Source organism: Genypterus blacodes, unplaced genomic scaffold, assembly GCF_046128005.1.
Source record: "Genypterus blacodes isolate CSIRO-AG114 ecotype Tasmania unplaced genomic scaffold, CSIRO-AGI_Gbla_v1 ptg000090l_1, whole genome shotgun sequence".
NCBI lineage: Eukaryota > Metazoa > Chordata > Actinopteri > Ophidiiformes > Ophidiidae > Genypterus > Genypterus blacodes.
The window spans coordinates 1,519,431-1,535,000 of record NW_027466895.1 but is presented as its reverse complement, the minus strand read 5'-3'; the positions used below and the strand labels follow the sequence as shown (position 1 = coordinate 1,535,000).

Sequence of the window (15,570 nt, the reverse complement as noted above, 5' to 3'; positions counted from 1 at the left end):
AGCTCCTTTTGACAAATGGGTAAATAAAACATTTACATTTCCTCTCCCTGAGTAACTGGTGGATGATTTCATCTCGCTCTAGAAATATCAAATTTAATCATTCTGTTTGCCTTGTTCTCTCTTTTTTCTGTGGCCAGATATTGTGGATTATTGTAGAGTTTGTGTGTTTTGTACAGTACAGTAGGAAATGAATGAATCAATCTCAACAGATTGACCATTTCAGTTCACCGTAAACGTCCTCTCGCAATTAACGGGAAGCGGCACAATCCTACAAAGTGTTTTCTAGCTTCTCAGAGTAAAATTGTTCTTGAAGAGCTTTGACATTTAGCTTCTGTGATCATTTTGTACTTCTGTGCAGACATGACTAATTTTCTATGTGTGTGTGTGTGCGTGTTCCAGCAACCATCATTCTGAACGAGTTGAACTGGACAGAGGCGTTGGAGGATATTTTCCGGAAAAACAAAGAGGATGACCCCTCGCTCCTCTGGCAGGTGTTTGGCTCTGCCACCGGATTGACTCGTTACTACCCAGGTGAGCTGCCCAGCAGCCAATGGGGTGCCTGCGTCAAAATCCTGCATTCAATCTCCCTCACATACGTCACAGAACATGAGCATCCATTTTAGAGTACTATTCAGAAAACTGCATTCATGTATGACCTCGAAGTTTAAATACTTTCCACTCTGCCCGCTCCCAGCGTCCCCTTGGATCGACTCGAGCACTTCCGCCAATAAGATCGACCTCTACGACGTACGAAGGCGCCCGTGGTAAGTGCAGACGCTCATTACGACGCACACTATGCCGCTGTGCGTCTGTGTTCTTTCCAGACCCTCTTTGACGCCTCTCTGTCATTCATCTCCTGAATTAGTGTTTCCCAAGGGCACACAGGGCTCATGCTGTCTGTCTGTCTGTGTCATGGCTGTATTAAAGATGCATACACGCCTGCACAGAACCATATCAGCAAAGAGCAAATACAATGTATATCCATATACACATGGTTCAAATAATTAGACTTAAGTCAAAGCACTCTGGATCACACCTGTAGGTCAAAGGTCATAAACACAAAAGCTTCATTATTTTCTGAAAAGCAATTAACATCTGGCTGGAAGCAACTGCAGCACTTTTACCTTGTTGTGAAATGTCATCAGCCTCCAAATCGCTGACGGCTCCCGAGCGCAGACACGCAATTGTTTGTTGTTTATTAAGAGACTGGACGGAAAGATTTAATGAAAGAATAAGAAGATGCAAATGCAAATGATCCACGCTGATATTTGTTGACTCGCTCAGTGATCGCAGGTTATACAGTTATACAGTGAATTTTCTGAATTATAATTTTATTTGCAATTCTCTTTCTTATTTGTGTGTGTGTGTGTGTGTGTGTGTGTGTGTGTTATTACTCACCAGGTACATTCAGGGGGCGGCGTCACCCAAGGACATGCTGATCCTGGTGGATGCGTGAGTGGCAGCTTCATGATTCATCTCATGCAGTCAGATTCCTCTTTTTCCTTTTCACACCAGAAGAATCGGATGGTGACTGACTGACTGTCTGACTGACTGACTGACTGACTGACCGAACTCACCCCACAGTGGGAGTGTTACAGTCGGATAATCTCTTCCTGATATTTATGCATGATAAATTGATAGTTGTTGTACTGAATTCTGTATTTAAGGTTTCGTTTGCGGTGCTTCTTTATTTATGTATTGACTTAATTTTGACGTTAAAGCATTTACATTTTTTGATTTATGGTTGCCATTGAAATAGAATCAAAGTTTTAATGCATCCATGCATAGGTTTCGTGATGTATTGGTTTTTCTTTTGTCACCGAGCTTCAGAGGCTCTGCGAAAGAATATGACATAACCACTAGATGGCAGCATAAGCATTGTTTTCAGTCGGGCATAGTAACTCTGATCTGATTTCATAGCAACAATTTACATTTTGATTAGTTGCAGCAACAATGTTGCGTAAATAGGAAACTTAATTAATGTCTTAATTATTGTTTAGTACACATGGGTATTTGTTGGCTTGGTTGTGATTCATCAAGTGGTTATGCTCGCCTCTTGTCTTATATACGGTACATGAAGTGCAGTAATGTCTCATGGGATCCTGTGTGAGAGGTGGTTTGTGAAGTGATTTGTCTGACAAATAATAATCAGTAATGCTATGAAATGAGGCTCATGGCACAGCACTGGAGGATAAATTATTGTTTGATAAATGAGGTAAATGAGATAAGTGAAAATGTCCATTCACAGCTCTAAACACCGCTCTGATAATTGGCACACACAGGATTGATGAAGCTTTGTAGACATCAAAAGCTTCCGCCACCGTACTTTAGTGCAAACACTAAAGGGGCTCCTCTCCTTGTTTTTCCTGTCTCTGTCCTTTTCTTTCCCCTTTAGCTGGAGGAACCAATTAAGTGGGATATTTATATATCCAATTTTGCCGCATCCACTTCTCGTTTTAACGAGAGAACTGCAGTATAGAGCGTCTTGGTCTCAAAAACAAAGCCGAGGTCATTTTCACTTGCACGCCAAACGCTCACATTAAGTTAAAGCGCCTCATTGATGACTTAGTGGGGCAGTTGTTGACCCTCTAGCCACCATGATGTCACTTAGTCAGTCTATCCAAATCTTTGCTCTGAGGAAGATGTCAAATTGAAACATTGGTTAGATTTTCAACAGTGAAGCTGAACAGGATCGGAATTGCATTTCTTCTTCTTCTAATGACACTTTCATATTTACATTTATGTTGCAAAACTGCAGGAGTGGCAGCGTGTCGGGACTCACCCTCAAACTCATCCAAACATCAGTCAGCAAGATGCTGGAGACCCTCTCAGACGACGACTACGTCAACGTGATCTATGTAAGTGTCCATCAGGATTAATGCCTATAATGTCTTACATGCTGTGTTGAATTTTTGGGTCCACACGTGGATGAATATGAATGTAGCTCATCTCATCCGCAGTTTGACTCACTGCTTTATACATGGCAGTGACCTTTAGAGCGGCTTAATGCGGCACACATGGATGGATCTGTATTGTGGCAACATACACTGTATTTGTGAATGCATGCATGCTTGTGTGCTCATTTGTCTTAACTGTCTAGTATCCATATATACTGTATCTACGTGTGTATGCGTGTGTGCATGGGTGTATATGAAAATAACAAGAGCACCCGAGCTGAATCTGCGTGTGTGTGCCTAATAGAAACGCAAACCCTGAAATGCCAGGAGAGGAATCTGACAGATTAGCGCGTTGTTTGGCTACGGCCCACGCTTTGAAATAGTAGAATTTAATGCAAAATTCTGTGGGAGATCTTCAGGCTTCAAAGGATTTACTGACAGGGCTAGAGGAAGTTTTCATCCATCACTGCTCAAAGCTCTGTAGGCCGGTTGGTTAAGATAGATTCATGCTGACGAGGAAAATCAGCCATGGAAAGACAAATGTTGTGGTTGAAGTAGTTAGTAGGAGCTGTTTGTGGGCAGGCAGAGTTTGTAAGCAGTTGCCATCATAGTCATCGTCATTGTTTGAGGGGACTCGAACCCAATTAGCTCTGCGGAGGAGGTGGTGTTTGTTGGTTTGGTCTCAAAATTCACTGATGCACACGTTAAACAACAAATTACCAGAATGCTACGTCACACGCGTCATAGATGGAATATGGAGTTACCCAATGGTGACAATGACAGACATTCATTACTTATAAATGAATGCATAATGTTTTCCTCTTTAAAGATACACACACGTACAGCGACCCCCGCTTAATAGATCGCGCCACTCGTATAGATTCTAGATCTATAGGGAAGCAATGTGGGCGTGAATCACCAGATGGACAACACTCGCCAAGTTGCTTTCCTATTGAGAATTCATCAGTGAATCCATCGGCTCTCGATTAAGATGCACTTCGGTTTTTAAAAATCGCTCCCTGGTGACCTAGCATTCATCCTGAGGGGCTTGTCCCTTTGTCCTCCTCCTCCTCCTCCTCTATGCTCTCCAGATGAAGGATTAATCACATTTTCTTTCCATTTCCTTAATAAAGTTTTTGTTTATGCTCTCGTTTGGAGTTCACACGCCAGCTCAGTGAAAGGGCTTTTAAACCTAATGGTATCAGACGGCCGTGTTGTGAGTGTTTGATGGCGTCCAGCAGGCAGGGCAGACTTGCACATGCGTGCATTTGTGTTTAATTGTGTGTTTGTAACAATTATGTGTGCATGTGTTTGTGTAGAGCTGAAGATGTACCTGCTTTTAAAACTTCCAGCTATCCTTTGGTGCATGTTGACTAGTAAATGGAGGAACACGCAGCCCCTGTTCCCGGTCACGGACGTAACCTGTGTGCCATCTTTTATATGAATAAAGCTACATTTATTGAGAGAGAAAAAAACGGAAAATGCTTTATTCCATCAGAGGTCAGAGTTGTTGAAAATGTGTGCATGTGTGTGTGCATGCATATTTTGAAAACACACTCTTGACTCTTGAAGATTTCAGTCTTGGACAAAACAGATGTTGGGCATTAATGAGTCATGTCCCAGTCCTCTGTACTGGGTGTGTGCGTATGTGTGTTTGCATGACTTGATTGGGCTCCATCTGTTCCTCCACATTAACTATTCACCAATATTAATCCTAGGACATTTCATGTTTCGAGCTGTGTTGATGCAATTCAATGGAATATTCCTTCATAATCCAGATCTTTGTTTGTGTTTCACCTCCTCGTGCCACCGTGTTTACTTCCCTTCCTGCTCTCCTTCCTTCTCTTCCTGTAGCTCCCTTCGGTCTGTAGAGATTATATTAATAAGTATTTTTAAGAAAATCTACTTAAAGTACAACATAATTTAGCCCCTTGTGACTGACGAAAGGAAACAGCTCACATATTTATCAGAAAATATGTGCAAGCCCTGAGCACCTTCCCTCCACTTTCCCATCAACCCTCCTTCCCTCTCACCCTCCAGTTCAACGACAAGGCCACCCAGGCAGCGTGCTTCGAGAACCTGGTGCAGGCCAACGTGAGGAACAAGCACATTCTGAAGGAGGCTGTGCTGGCCATCTCCGCCAAGGGCATGACCAACTACAGGGCCGGCTTTGAGCTGGCCTTTAAGCAGCTTGCACAGGTCAGTGTGACGAGTGCGTGTGTGTGGGGGGGGGAGCTCATGAAGGTGTGTGTGGCGTGTCCAGGGAATTCATGAACTGTACTTACACTAACACCTCTTTTTCAACTGGAAAACAACTAAATCTAAGTCAGAATTTGTATGTGAAAATCATAATTGGACAAACTGTAAATCTAGTGGGCTTGAATGTTGAGTGTATGCCACCCTCTTCTGGTTGTTTTTGAGAGTGCAGGTTTTCAAAAAAAACAAGTTTCTCATCCCTATTTGCCATGAGTGTGTGTGTGTGTCGCCACGAGCTCCTTCAACACTGACGCGTCTTTAGTGGCTTTATTTTGTTGAAGCATAAGTTAGAACAAAACATTTAGCGCCCGTGTGTCTTGTAGATGAATGTGTCAAGAGCCAACTGCAACAAGATCATCATGCTGTTCACGGACGGAGGCGAGGAGAAGGCAGAGGAGATCTTCAAGAAATACAACCCCAAGCAAGCGGTAGGACAGGAGACGCACACACTGCAGTCACCTTCATCCTCTACACATGTTTCTTAGCTCTTCATCTCTATCTGTTTCCCTCCTCACAGGTGCGCATCTTTACGTTTTCAGTAGGCCAACACAACTACGACAAAGGACCAATACAGTGGATGGCCTGTACGAACAAAGGTAACATCGTCCGACTCAATAATGACACCCACTCAATTTTGAATGGGGGTGTGTCATCCATCACCAATCTTCTTCTTCTGTGTTCACAATGGATCTGATCTCTGTCTCAGGGTACTACTATGAGATCCCATCTATAGGTGCCATCAGACTCAACACTCAGGTAACAGAACAGCGATTCACTCTCTCCCTTTCTCTATTAAATCATTGTGCACTGTACCATCTTGTGGTTGAGAGTGGAACTGCCTCTTTCGTCCCGTTCTGCAGGAGTATCTGGACGTTTTGGGCCGGCCCATGGTCAAAGCTGACAGGAGGGCCAAGCAGGTTCAGTGGACCAATGTCTACTTGGATGCACTGGTACACACACACACACACACACACATTACCACCCTTCGCAGAGGGGTGAGCAATTGAGGGTTCAGTGCCGTGCTCAGGGGCACCTCGGCAGGGGCTCGAACCAGCAACCCTCCGGTTCCCAAGCGGAAGCTCTAACCACTGAGCTACAGCCTACCCTATACTCGTAACAGACGAGTATAGTTAACATTTCTGCAGAAGTATTTCTCAGCTGTCTTCTAGTAATGAAGTGAAGTCTTGCTCAACAAATACATGTTTAGGGCCAAAATGTGCCCATACATCAGTTTTTTTGCCGCTTATACCCTTGTCAGCGTAGGCGACCATGCAGATAAGGAAGCAGTCTGGTAAACTGAGAGTTGTTTGGACGTTTGTCATCCTACCACTGATAAGAGGCTGTCATGTGTTGTGACCTCCGACCTCTTTTTTCAGCACCAGACACACATCAGCCACCAATTACTGGTGCCAATGCTTATTTTTAGTCTGTGTTAGTTGTTATTCCATCGGCTCGTACAGCAGCACTTGCACCAGATGACACCAATGGCAGATCTGTTTTACAGATGTTTGGCGCATGTCAGGCCATTAGTCAACAGAACTGTGCAAAAACAAACGATACTTCAGGATGAGCTGAAAGATTTGATAGCGAGCGCTGGTTGTGACATGATTTAGTTGCCATTGTAAACACTGTTTGTATGATTTTGTGTGTTTCATCTGCCAGGAACTCGGCCTGGTGATCACTGGGACGTTACCGGTCTTCAACAAAACCAACACTGGCTCAAAGGTAGGCTGACTGCTGCTTTCAGAACCTGACACCACACATTTCACCTTTGCAGATACAGTTAATACAGATTCTATTATAAATGCACAGCTCTTATACATCCCTCGCACACACATTTCCATGCTGCTCTCTTTGCATACTAACTGAATCTATGTCCGACACGCTGACCCCACTCACAAACCAGAGACTTAAGCTCTCACACAGCGTAATGTTTACCAGACAAAAAAACAAACATACATTATGAATACACTCAATTATCATCTCATCCTTTACTTTTATCCTCTTCATACTTTCTTGTGGCTCATCATTATGCCCTTTGTTGATGCTGTGGTCCCTCAGAGCTCTCCCACGTGGAACGTCCACAGGAAGGGAATCTAGTTGTGAAACAAAATCGAGAAGATCAAACCTGCAGATCAGAGAAACGAATAATCCAGTAGCTAAGTGCTTCAAGATGAGCAGAGGGATCCTTTACATGTCTACCTCGAAGGACGCACGGGTCTACCTCTGCCGTGACTGAAAGCAATGCTGGAAAAGCCTCGTTAGTGAGTCATGGCCAAATGTAAAGGCCGTGAGACTGTCCAGATTTTGGATTGCACCCCATTTCCTTGAGGTCATTCACAATCACAGAGGGACGTGACTCACCCAGAAACAACAACAGGACTCATGAGTGAGAGAGGAACCTCAAAGTGATTCACTTTGTAGTATTTGACTCCTTGTTTTTTCTCCCTCAGAAATCTCAAAACCAGCTCATCTTAGGTGTGATGGCCATCGACGTCTCCCTGGAGGACATCAAGAGACTGACGCCTCGGTTTACTGTAAGTGCCCGCACACATGCTGGACACTGGGGGGGGACAGGAAGTACCAAAATCAGAGAGCTGTTGACAGTGATGTGTTTCTGAGTGATGCTCGGGTCAGGCTGTGGTGAAACGTTTCCCCTCAGCTTAGATAAAAATACATTTAGGTTCCGGCCAGGTCCAGATCCGCTATGCAAGTGTCACCGCTCTTGGGTAGCACATTATATTTGTCTTACCACCACATATACACATTTAATTACATACACACTGTTGTCTAAGCTACTTTGAAACGAATGCAAACTGCATTGACATTTACTTTAAGGGATAATATTACATATTGCTGTTTCACTTTTAAAGTAAATGAACTGAAAAATGTAGAAAACAATGTATTCATGAATATGAAAATCTGTGTATCTGTGTTTTCAATCTCCTCTCTTTGGTTCCTCCTGTAGTTTGGACCAAATGGCTACTACTTCGCCATGGACCCCAACGGCTACGTGTTGCTGCACCCCAATCTCCAGCCACTGGTACGCCAAGTCATTAGCTCATAGCACAGAGAAAGCAGATGCGCCGGTCATTTAGTAATCTCATTGAAATTCAAAATTGATTTCAGCTGGAGCCGCTGGTTCTGGTCACTAGAAACCTGGAATTAACTTCCCATTACTATCAGTCAAAGCCTTATTAAGGAACCAAAATGTTAAAACTGGATGGGCAAACTGTTAGAGTATGGAGCACAACAAAGCACTATGCTTCCCAAAAAAGAACATCTCTTTTCAGTAAAAAGATCCAGTTTCCACTTTGGCCTGCAAATCATCAAAGATGGTCTTAGGGATTCGGTCGCTCCCTGGTCGGCGTGCCTTTGAGCAATAGCAGTCTGGCGTGCCGCTGTGTCTCTGCCAGGCTGGCCCAGCCTGCTGCGACGAGCTACACTTATTTAATTTGGCTTTAACATTTGTTTTGGTTCGTGAGGAGGTTTACACAAACGCCCACGTGGCAATATGTTCCTCATTGACCTTTTACTCATCGTAACTCCACACGTTAGTCACTGATCACTGCAACACACAAGGGTGAGAGTTAAGAGTGTATTGTTGCATAATTTAGATGGAGATATGTGCAGTATTCATGTTTGCAGCATGTGGCCAGACTATGCGAGCGCTCCAGAACTAAAGTGATTGCGACTGGTCCTCTGCTATAAAAAACGCCGTAAATTACAATTTTAATATCACATGCTGATTAATTGCTTTCTCCTCTCCACAGACTGTCAGGTTTCACGAACCTGTAACGCTGGACTTCCTCGATGCCGAGCTGGAGAACGAGATCAAAGTGGAGGTCCGGCGAAAAACTACATTAATACTTTTCCCCGAACTCACATAAGAGTCAGTAGACCTCATGAGTCTCTCATTAAGCTATTTTTGTTTTTCCATGTGGTCGCACAGATAAGGAGAAAAATGATCGATGGACTCAAAGGGAATTTCACAATAAACACGCTGGTGAAATCCCAGGATGAGGTAATTTAATGTTGTAAAGGTGACGGCACTAGATCCTCGGAATTGGAGTTCATAAACTGACCAATACGCTGTTCTTTTCCCGCCCTCCAAAGCGCTACATCGACCACGGTTTGAGGACGTACAGCTTCACGCCGGTCATAGGAACGGACTACAGGTAAGACATTTTAGGGTTACTTAGTCAAGGAATGGAAGAAGAACTCCAGATGTTTCACACTGAACTGGATTGGGGAGAAAAATGGGGAAAATCTGTCTGGAATGCACCGCGCGGACCAGGATAAACTGCAGGAGCAATTTCAGCAATGGAGATAAAGACACCGGGGAGCGCCTTTCTCAACTTATGTGTACTTTTCAATGAAAGCTGCTCGTGAAAAACACTTAGCAGAGCTCCCACAGTGTTTACTGTGATGTATTGTTGGACTCGTGCAGTTTTAGAATACAGTGAAGATAAAAATTGCATTTCTATTTTAGTTTATATTTTCTGCTTTTAAAGAGAAAGGATAAAGCCCCTAAAAATGTAATAATATGTTATTATGAAGATGGCGAGGCAATGCAGTCATGATAGGTTTGTGCCTTTGATCTCATTTTTTAAGAAGGAAATGCTTTTGTTTTACTGTGTCACATTCAAGCTTCAGTCCCCTACGATAACCTTTTGATCTATCTGTGTGTGTGTGTGTGTGTGTGTGTGTGTGTGTGTGTGTGTGTGTGTGTGTGTGTGTGTGTGTGTGTGTGTGTGTGTGTGTGTGTGTGTGTGTGTGTGTGTGTGTGTGTGTGTGTGTGTGTGTGTGTGTGTGTGTGTGTGTGTCAGCCTGGCCCTGGTCCTCCCAGAGTACAGTCTGCATTATATCCGGGCCGCACTTGGCGACACAATCACCCAGGCGAAATGTAAGTGTCTTCCTTAAATCAGTTAGAATCTGGTCGGGGCCTTTCAACATTTTTCCACTGGCTAACATTTCCCTCGTATTTACACACACACACGGCAGATTAATGCTTCTGAATGGAAAATGGGCCGCTAATGTTATCCGATGGCGTTATTGCGCTCCATGTAAGGCCGAGACGCGCTCACGCTTCAGCTTATGTTTCCTATCCATCACTCATAGCACTCTCCACACACACACACACCCACACACATTCATATCCCGCCCTACACGTCCTCGTCTCTCGTGTCACTTCAGTTGTGGTCCTCTTCAAAGCCGTTTGTCCCCAGACAGCGGGACGAGCGGGGGGCTCTGGACGGCTCCAGTGTCCCCTTTCACACACACACATGCAGCGCTCATCACTTCCAGTACCTCGCGCTGTACATGTGCATGTGTGTGTGTATGTGGAGACACTATATATAGTGGATCAGAGGTTCCATATGTGTGGCGTTGTCGTCTCGAGTCTCTTCTGAGCCCCGTCTTTTCCCACTTGTAAAAGCTGTCGTTGACTCATAGTGTTACTCAAAGGGAGCTTTTATCGCGCGTGTGACGGAGCATTTAGATGAGTCGATCCTGCTTTGTCTGCTTACTAGAGTATTATATGTCCATAAAAGTCAAATCACACACATTTGACGTTTTCTGACCTTTTTCGGATACATTTTAAGGCTAAATCACCTTTCATTTCAGCGGGGAGGGGGGAGATTGGGAGCAGATTTTGAAATTGCCTGTAGTTGCATGCAGCTGCAGGACAAATCTCTTAAGTAGTGTGTTTAAGACCACATTTAAGGTGCCTAAGATTTGGAGGTCGGCCTTTCTGAAGCGCTGCATTTATCAGACTTTTTGTCACAAAATGTCTGTAGGATAAAGAGCAAGCAAACATAGATGCTTTTCAGACGGGTAATGTAAACGTGGTCATTTTGTGCATGGTTTTGCAGCTGAAGTCTTTGAATGACGGCATGTCCTTGAACGCATCAACAGGGGAGATTTCGGCTATAACTCATCCGCTGCTCACAATTGCATGGCCATACGATGATCTTTACTGAAACAAAGAGGCCGACGACGAGACGCTGGCCGTGATGAACGACCTCTCTCGGGGGCAAAATGTTCATCTCTGTGCTGGTTAGCGGAATGAATGTATAGCGGGTTAGAGGATCAACCTAAAAGCAGTGTGTTTAGGGGAAACTTCAGCAGTAATGTAAATGATGCCTTATCTGTAGTTAATGGTTTAAATCCGCCCCTGTGGTCCTTTTTAATATAACGCCTTGGTCTGTATGAACATGTTAAATCGCCAAAATGACCCCAAACTGCACATGCCACTGAATGCTTAATTAACCTTTACATGCCTTGTACTTTGTCATGCAATATTATTATTCAATACTATTTGAATAAAATATTGTGTAACCCTGTTGGCTTCTCCCTCTTTCCTCTCCTCCGCCTCTTCCTGCTCCTCCTGCTCCTCCTCCGATTCTCCTGCTCTCCTGGTGTGTTTGACCCTCCGCAGCAATTTTCGGTAAATATTCCTTCTCCTGTTCATCACCAGTGTTCTTGTCCCAGCACTGCCAGAACGCCAGCAGGCAAATCTGTTCCAAGGTTTTGTTTTCACGGTTGCGTTGTTCGTTTAGCAACTTCTTGATCATTACTAATGATGCCGTCTGATGTCGGAGCTTCGCATGCAACGCGGCGCCCACACAGCTGGCTGAGTCAGACAGAAGCGTGTGTGTGTGCACGCTTGTAAGTATTTAACCCCCACCTGTTCCAATGGCACTCAGATGTGGTTTTGGCACTAATCCACGAGCGCAGGATGCTTGAAATTTTTTAAGGTGAACTGTGAGTGTGCACCCAGAATATGAGGTTTTTAAAAATGTTTTCATCCCTGTTTTGACTCATTTTATAGAAATGATTATAATTAAAGTAACACTAATGGAAGACAGGATCCACTGAGCTCCTTCTCTAATCATTCTGGTCTTCTTCTCTCACCCATGTGTGTGTGCTGTGTGTAATTTTACAAAGATGAACGTCAGTTTCACTTAAAATCAAGCAAATACGAACACGCCACGTATCCTGCCTCAATTCCCAAATCTACTTGTGAATTCCTGACAAATTGTAACGCAGGTTTCTTGTTTGGGGCAGTTTTGCAAGTTTGACACTGATTCTTGTTGAAATCTGTTCTGTATCTTGGATGCGTCGTGTCTCACTTATTTCATGCTGATTTGCACAGTATCCACGAAACGGGAGGCAACGTCACGATCAATAGGGAAAATATATGCGGCCGTCACTCCTCAGATATCCCTGCTATCCATCACTGCAGGAGATACGTGGTGGGATTAGTGAGCAGCGACCACATATCAAAGGCAAAGCACATGGATGCAATTATTTTCCAATCGTGACCACCAAAGAGGACAAGATGTAGCCCCCTCGTCGTCATGAGAACAGCACAATCAACTGTCGACACGATGTGCTTTGGTTAATGTCAGCGGGATCCAAAAAGGTTACGTGGTTAATGTCACAGTGCATTGTAGTGCTAATGCATCACAGTGTAGCGGCCAGTCGGGAGGTTTATCACCAAAAGAATGCTAATAGGAAGACGTCTTGGCCTCTCTTTGCGTCTCCACTCACATCCAACGTTCCAAAAACCCTTTTTTGTCTGGAGCTGTGCAATATTTCTATTCAGGACTCGTTCTGTGAATGAAATATTGTGTTACCTTTGACCCCTGTGGTTTTCACCCTGTCCTTTTTTCTACCCCCTCTCCCCTCTCTTCTCCTCTCGTCTTTACCCCCCCGGGGACGATTTTGTCGTTCGCTCACTCTCTCTCTGCTGGGACTTTTGTGTTTCCACTCCAGGGAAAGATGGCAAGTACTTTTCCTTTTTACCTTTCATCTCTCTCTCCTCTTGTTGTTTGATCTTTTACCCAGCATGCTTGGCAAATGTCTGTTCCACGCCAATGCTCCCTGCTGGCGTCTACCTGATGTCTAGGTTCTCGTTGATTATTGGCTTCCTGTTGTCTGTCCACACCTTTTGTGAATGCAGATTTTTTGTCAATATTCTTTTCTATTGTTCTATTTTACCCATCACCCATAACCTCATTTGTGGTCTAAGTTGCACAGAAATAAACAGAGACTGGGTAGAATGGGTACTTCTAACACCCTTTGGTCTTTTTAATTATGAACTCCCATCACTGCTTTGTTAAATATTCACCAAACGTTGCATTCTGCCTGATGTCGCACCATCTCGTCTGCATCCAGTGATTATTTCAGCTCGATATTTGTGTCATACTCACTTGTAACGGGAAGAAAACACATAATACTTTGCATGTTTCACCAGTTTCCGAAAGCCTGATGGCTGATAAGTTTGACGAGTACGGCTACACGTTCATTGCACCAAGGTAAGAGGATATTAAATGTTAAATGTTTTTTGCTTTGACAAAGTACAAACACAGCTTTTTGTTTTTGTAGTTGGTTCATTGCAAAGTTGTTCCTGTTCCCACAGGGAGTACTGCAAAGACTTAAAGACGCCCGACAAGAACAAAAACAACACTGAGTTCCTTATGGAGTTCAACGATTACATTGACACCAAGACTCCAAACAACCCGATGTGTGAGTACCAAAAAATGAAGGAAAACTGGCGAAAACCTCCCTGGAGTTCCTTGTTTTCCACCTTATGATTTTGTAGCACTAGCATGTACGACATACGGTATTTGTGTTTTTCCTTGAAGAATCCAAGCTTTTGGGTTGGATTTGTACCCCGTAGACCTTGCTCTCAGACTCCCTATTTGCATCTCAAAGAGCCGCTAATGCTAGACGTCAACGTAAATGAACCTCGGCCATCTGGCTCGGCATTTGGGCGTGGAGTTGAACATTTAATGGACGAGGGCCAAGGGAAACGTATTCCCAGCGGTCTTCCCTTTCCAGGTCTGGCTCGGTGGCTCGGCACACATGACCAGGCAAAAGCTTTGTAATGTGGAGCCCCCGCGTTCGTGTTACCCATTTGATGCTAACTCCAAAAGTCCGACCATCACACGCCTGAGCGCACATGTGTGAAGCGCGTCGGCTTAGATGTGACACACACACACACACACACACACACAAACACACACACACACACACACAGCTTCGGCCAGTAATATACCTTCCACACCCCACCTATAGCCGCTCGACCTCATCCAATTACTGTGTGTTTGTGAGAAAGAGCAGGACACGTCAAGCCGAGCGCGAGAGCGGAGCAATAAAACACAAATCAGGGGCCAGTGGACCTCCCCAACATCTGACCAACGCATTAACATCCCTGCCCCTCTCTCGCTTTCACTCATCGATATGCATCACTCGCTTTAAGTAAAACAACACTCCCAGAGTATTTATTAAAGCGCTCCTTTGCCATGTTTACGTCCAAAAGTTTGGCTTGATGTTTGCAGTCTGGGAAGCCACTTCAGACGTCTCAACTTCATCGCCGCTATAAAACCCTTTCACCCAATTGAAATATTGGTTTCACCGTTATTAGCTGCGATTTTAATAGAGTCCACAGGGAGTCCACAGGGAGAGGGGAGTGAGACACGGAGCGTACAGCCCATGCGATGTTACACCACTTCGCTGGTTAAGCCACTGCAGTGGCAAAGAAGTTGAAGTATATTAAGAATTCCTGGGCTGCCTTCAATAAAGGAGCCGTAATTGAAACCACTGGACGGGAGGGATGGAGGCGCAGGGGGTGGGTAGGGGTGTTCAACCAGCTGCTTTCTCTGATGTGCACTATAAAGGTTAGAGGAAGAGGTGGAGGTGGGAGGCGTATCAACGAGTCCTCTACGTTAATGGACCAAAGCGGGTTTGTCATGGAGTTCAAAGCGACGGGCGTCTTTTAACGGCTTGTGGTGTTTTTTTTTACACCTGTAGCAGCTATCCATCACCAGCTGCACGGATGTTTGAGGACGTTGATTGTTACTGGTAGTCATTTCTCATGACTGTAATGAAACAAAGAAGAAAATGTGAATTTACTGTTTGGAATATTGCAATTCATTTATTTATTTATCTTTCAATCTTTTAATTTTGCATCTACATTACTCTACCTTTTCATGTGATTCTTGCATTCTGCCGTTGCTTTTAAGCATTCAGAGAAAACCTGCCACCTTGGTTTGAAGGCTGTGAAATGGCACAAGCAGGCTGAATGGTTGTCTATGGTTTCCCCCCCCCCAAAAAAAGTTTAAATCTACAGCAAACAACACACCTCTCCTCGCTTAGTTTTCCTGCTTTCCTCCTGGCACAGACAGATCATTTTGAGTGTCAATCGCCTGTAAATGAAGTGGCCTATGTTGCCTTTGTGTTTCAGGTAATGTGGAGCTGGTGAACCGCTTGCTTTTGGATGCTGGAATCACTTCCGACCTGATCAAGATCTGGAAGCAGAACGAGCTGCAGTGAGTGAAGAGACAAAACCTGTGTGTGACGCAGCGAAACGAAAACGAAATGTGGCCCCAATTACATGTTACTCTGTATT

The 15,570-nt window shown here is 44.3% G+C and overlaps 1 protein-coding gene across 1 annotated transcript in view; it reads left to right on the top strand.

Moving 5' to 3' along the window:
* Positions 1–15,570, top strand: part of cacna2d1a (calcium channel, voltage-dependent, alpha 2/delta subunit 1a) — a 55,492-nt gene that overhangs the window by 27,474 nt on the left and 12,448 nt on the right. Inside the window, exons 7-25 of the mRNA XM_076158968.1 lie at positions 400–531; positions 695–764; positions 1,402–1,452; positions 2,759–2,858; positions 4,938–5,096; positions 5,477–5,581; positions 5,671–5,749; positions 5,860–5,909; positions 6,014–6,103; positions 6,816–6,878; positions 7,607–7,690; positions 8,122–8,196; positions 8,927–8,998; positions 9,106–9,177; positions 9,270–9,331; positions 9,983–10,059; positions 13,414–13,474; positions 13,579–13,685; positions 15,406–15,490. Coding sequence (XP_076015083.1) covers positions 400–531; positions 695–764; positions 1,402–1,452; positions 2,759–2,858; positions 4,938–5,096; positions 5,477–5,581; positions 5,671–5,749; positions 5,860–5,909; positions 6,014–6,103; positions 6,816–6,878; positions 7,607–7,690; positions 8,122–8,196; positions 8,927–8,998; positions 9,106–9,177; positions 9,270–9,331; positions 9,983–10,059; positions 13,414–13,474; positions 13,579–13,685; positions 15,406–15,490 — 1,594 coding nt within the window. The remainder of the gene's footprint in view (positions 1–399; positions 532–694; positions 765–1,401; positions 1,453–2,758; positions 2,859–4,937; positions 5,097–5,476; positions 5,582–5,670; positions 5,750–5,859; positions 5,910–6,013; positions 6,104–6,815; positions 6,879–7,606; positions 7,691–8,121; positions 8,197–8,926; positions 8,999–9,105; positions 9,178–9,269; positions 9,332–9,982; positions 10,060–13,413; positions 13,475–13,578; positions 13,686–15,405; positions 15,491–15,570) is intronic.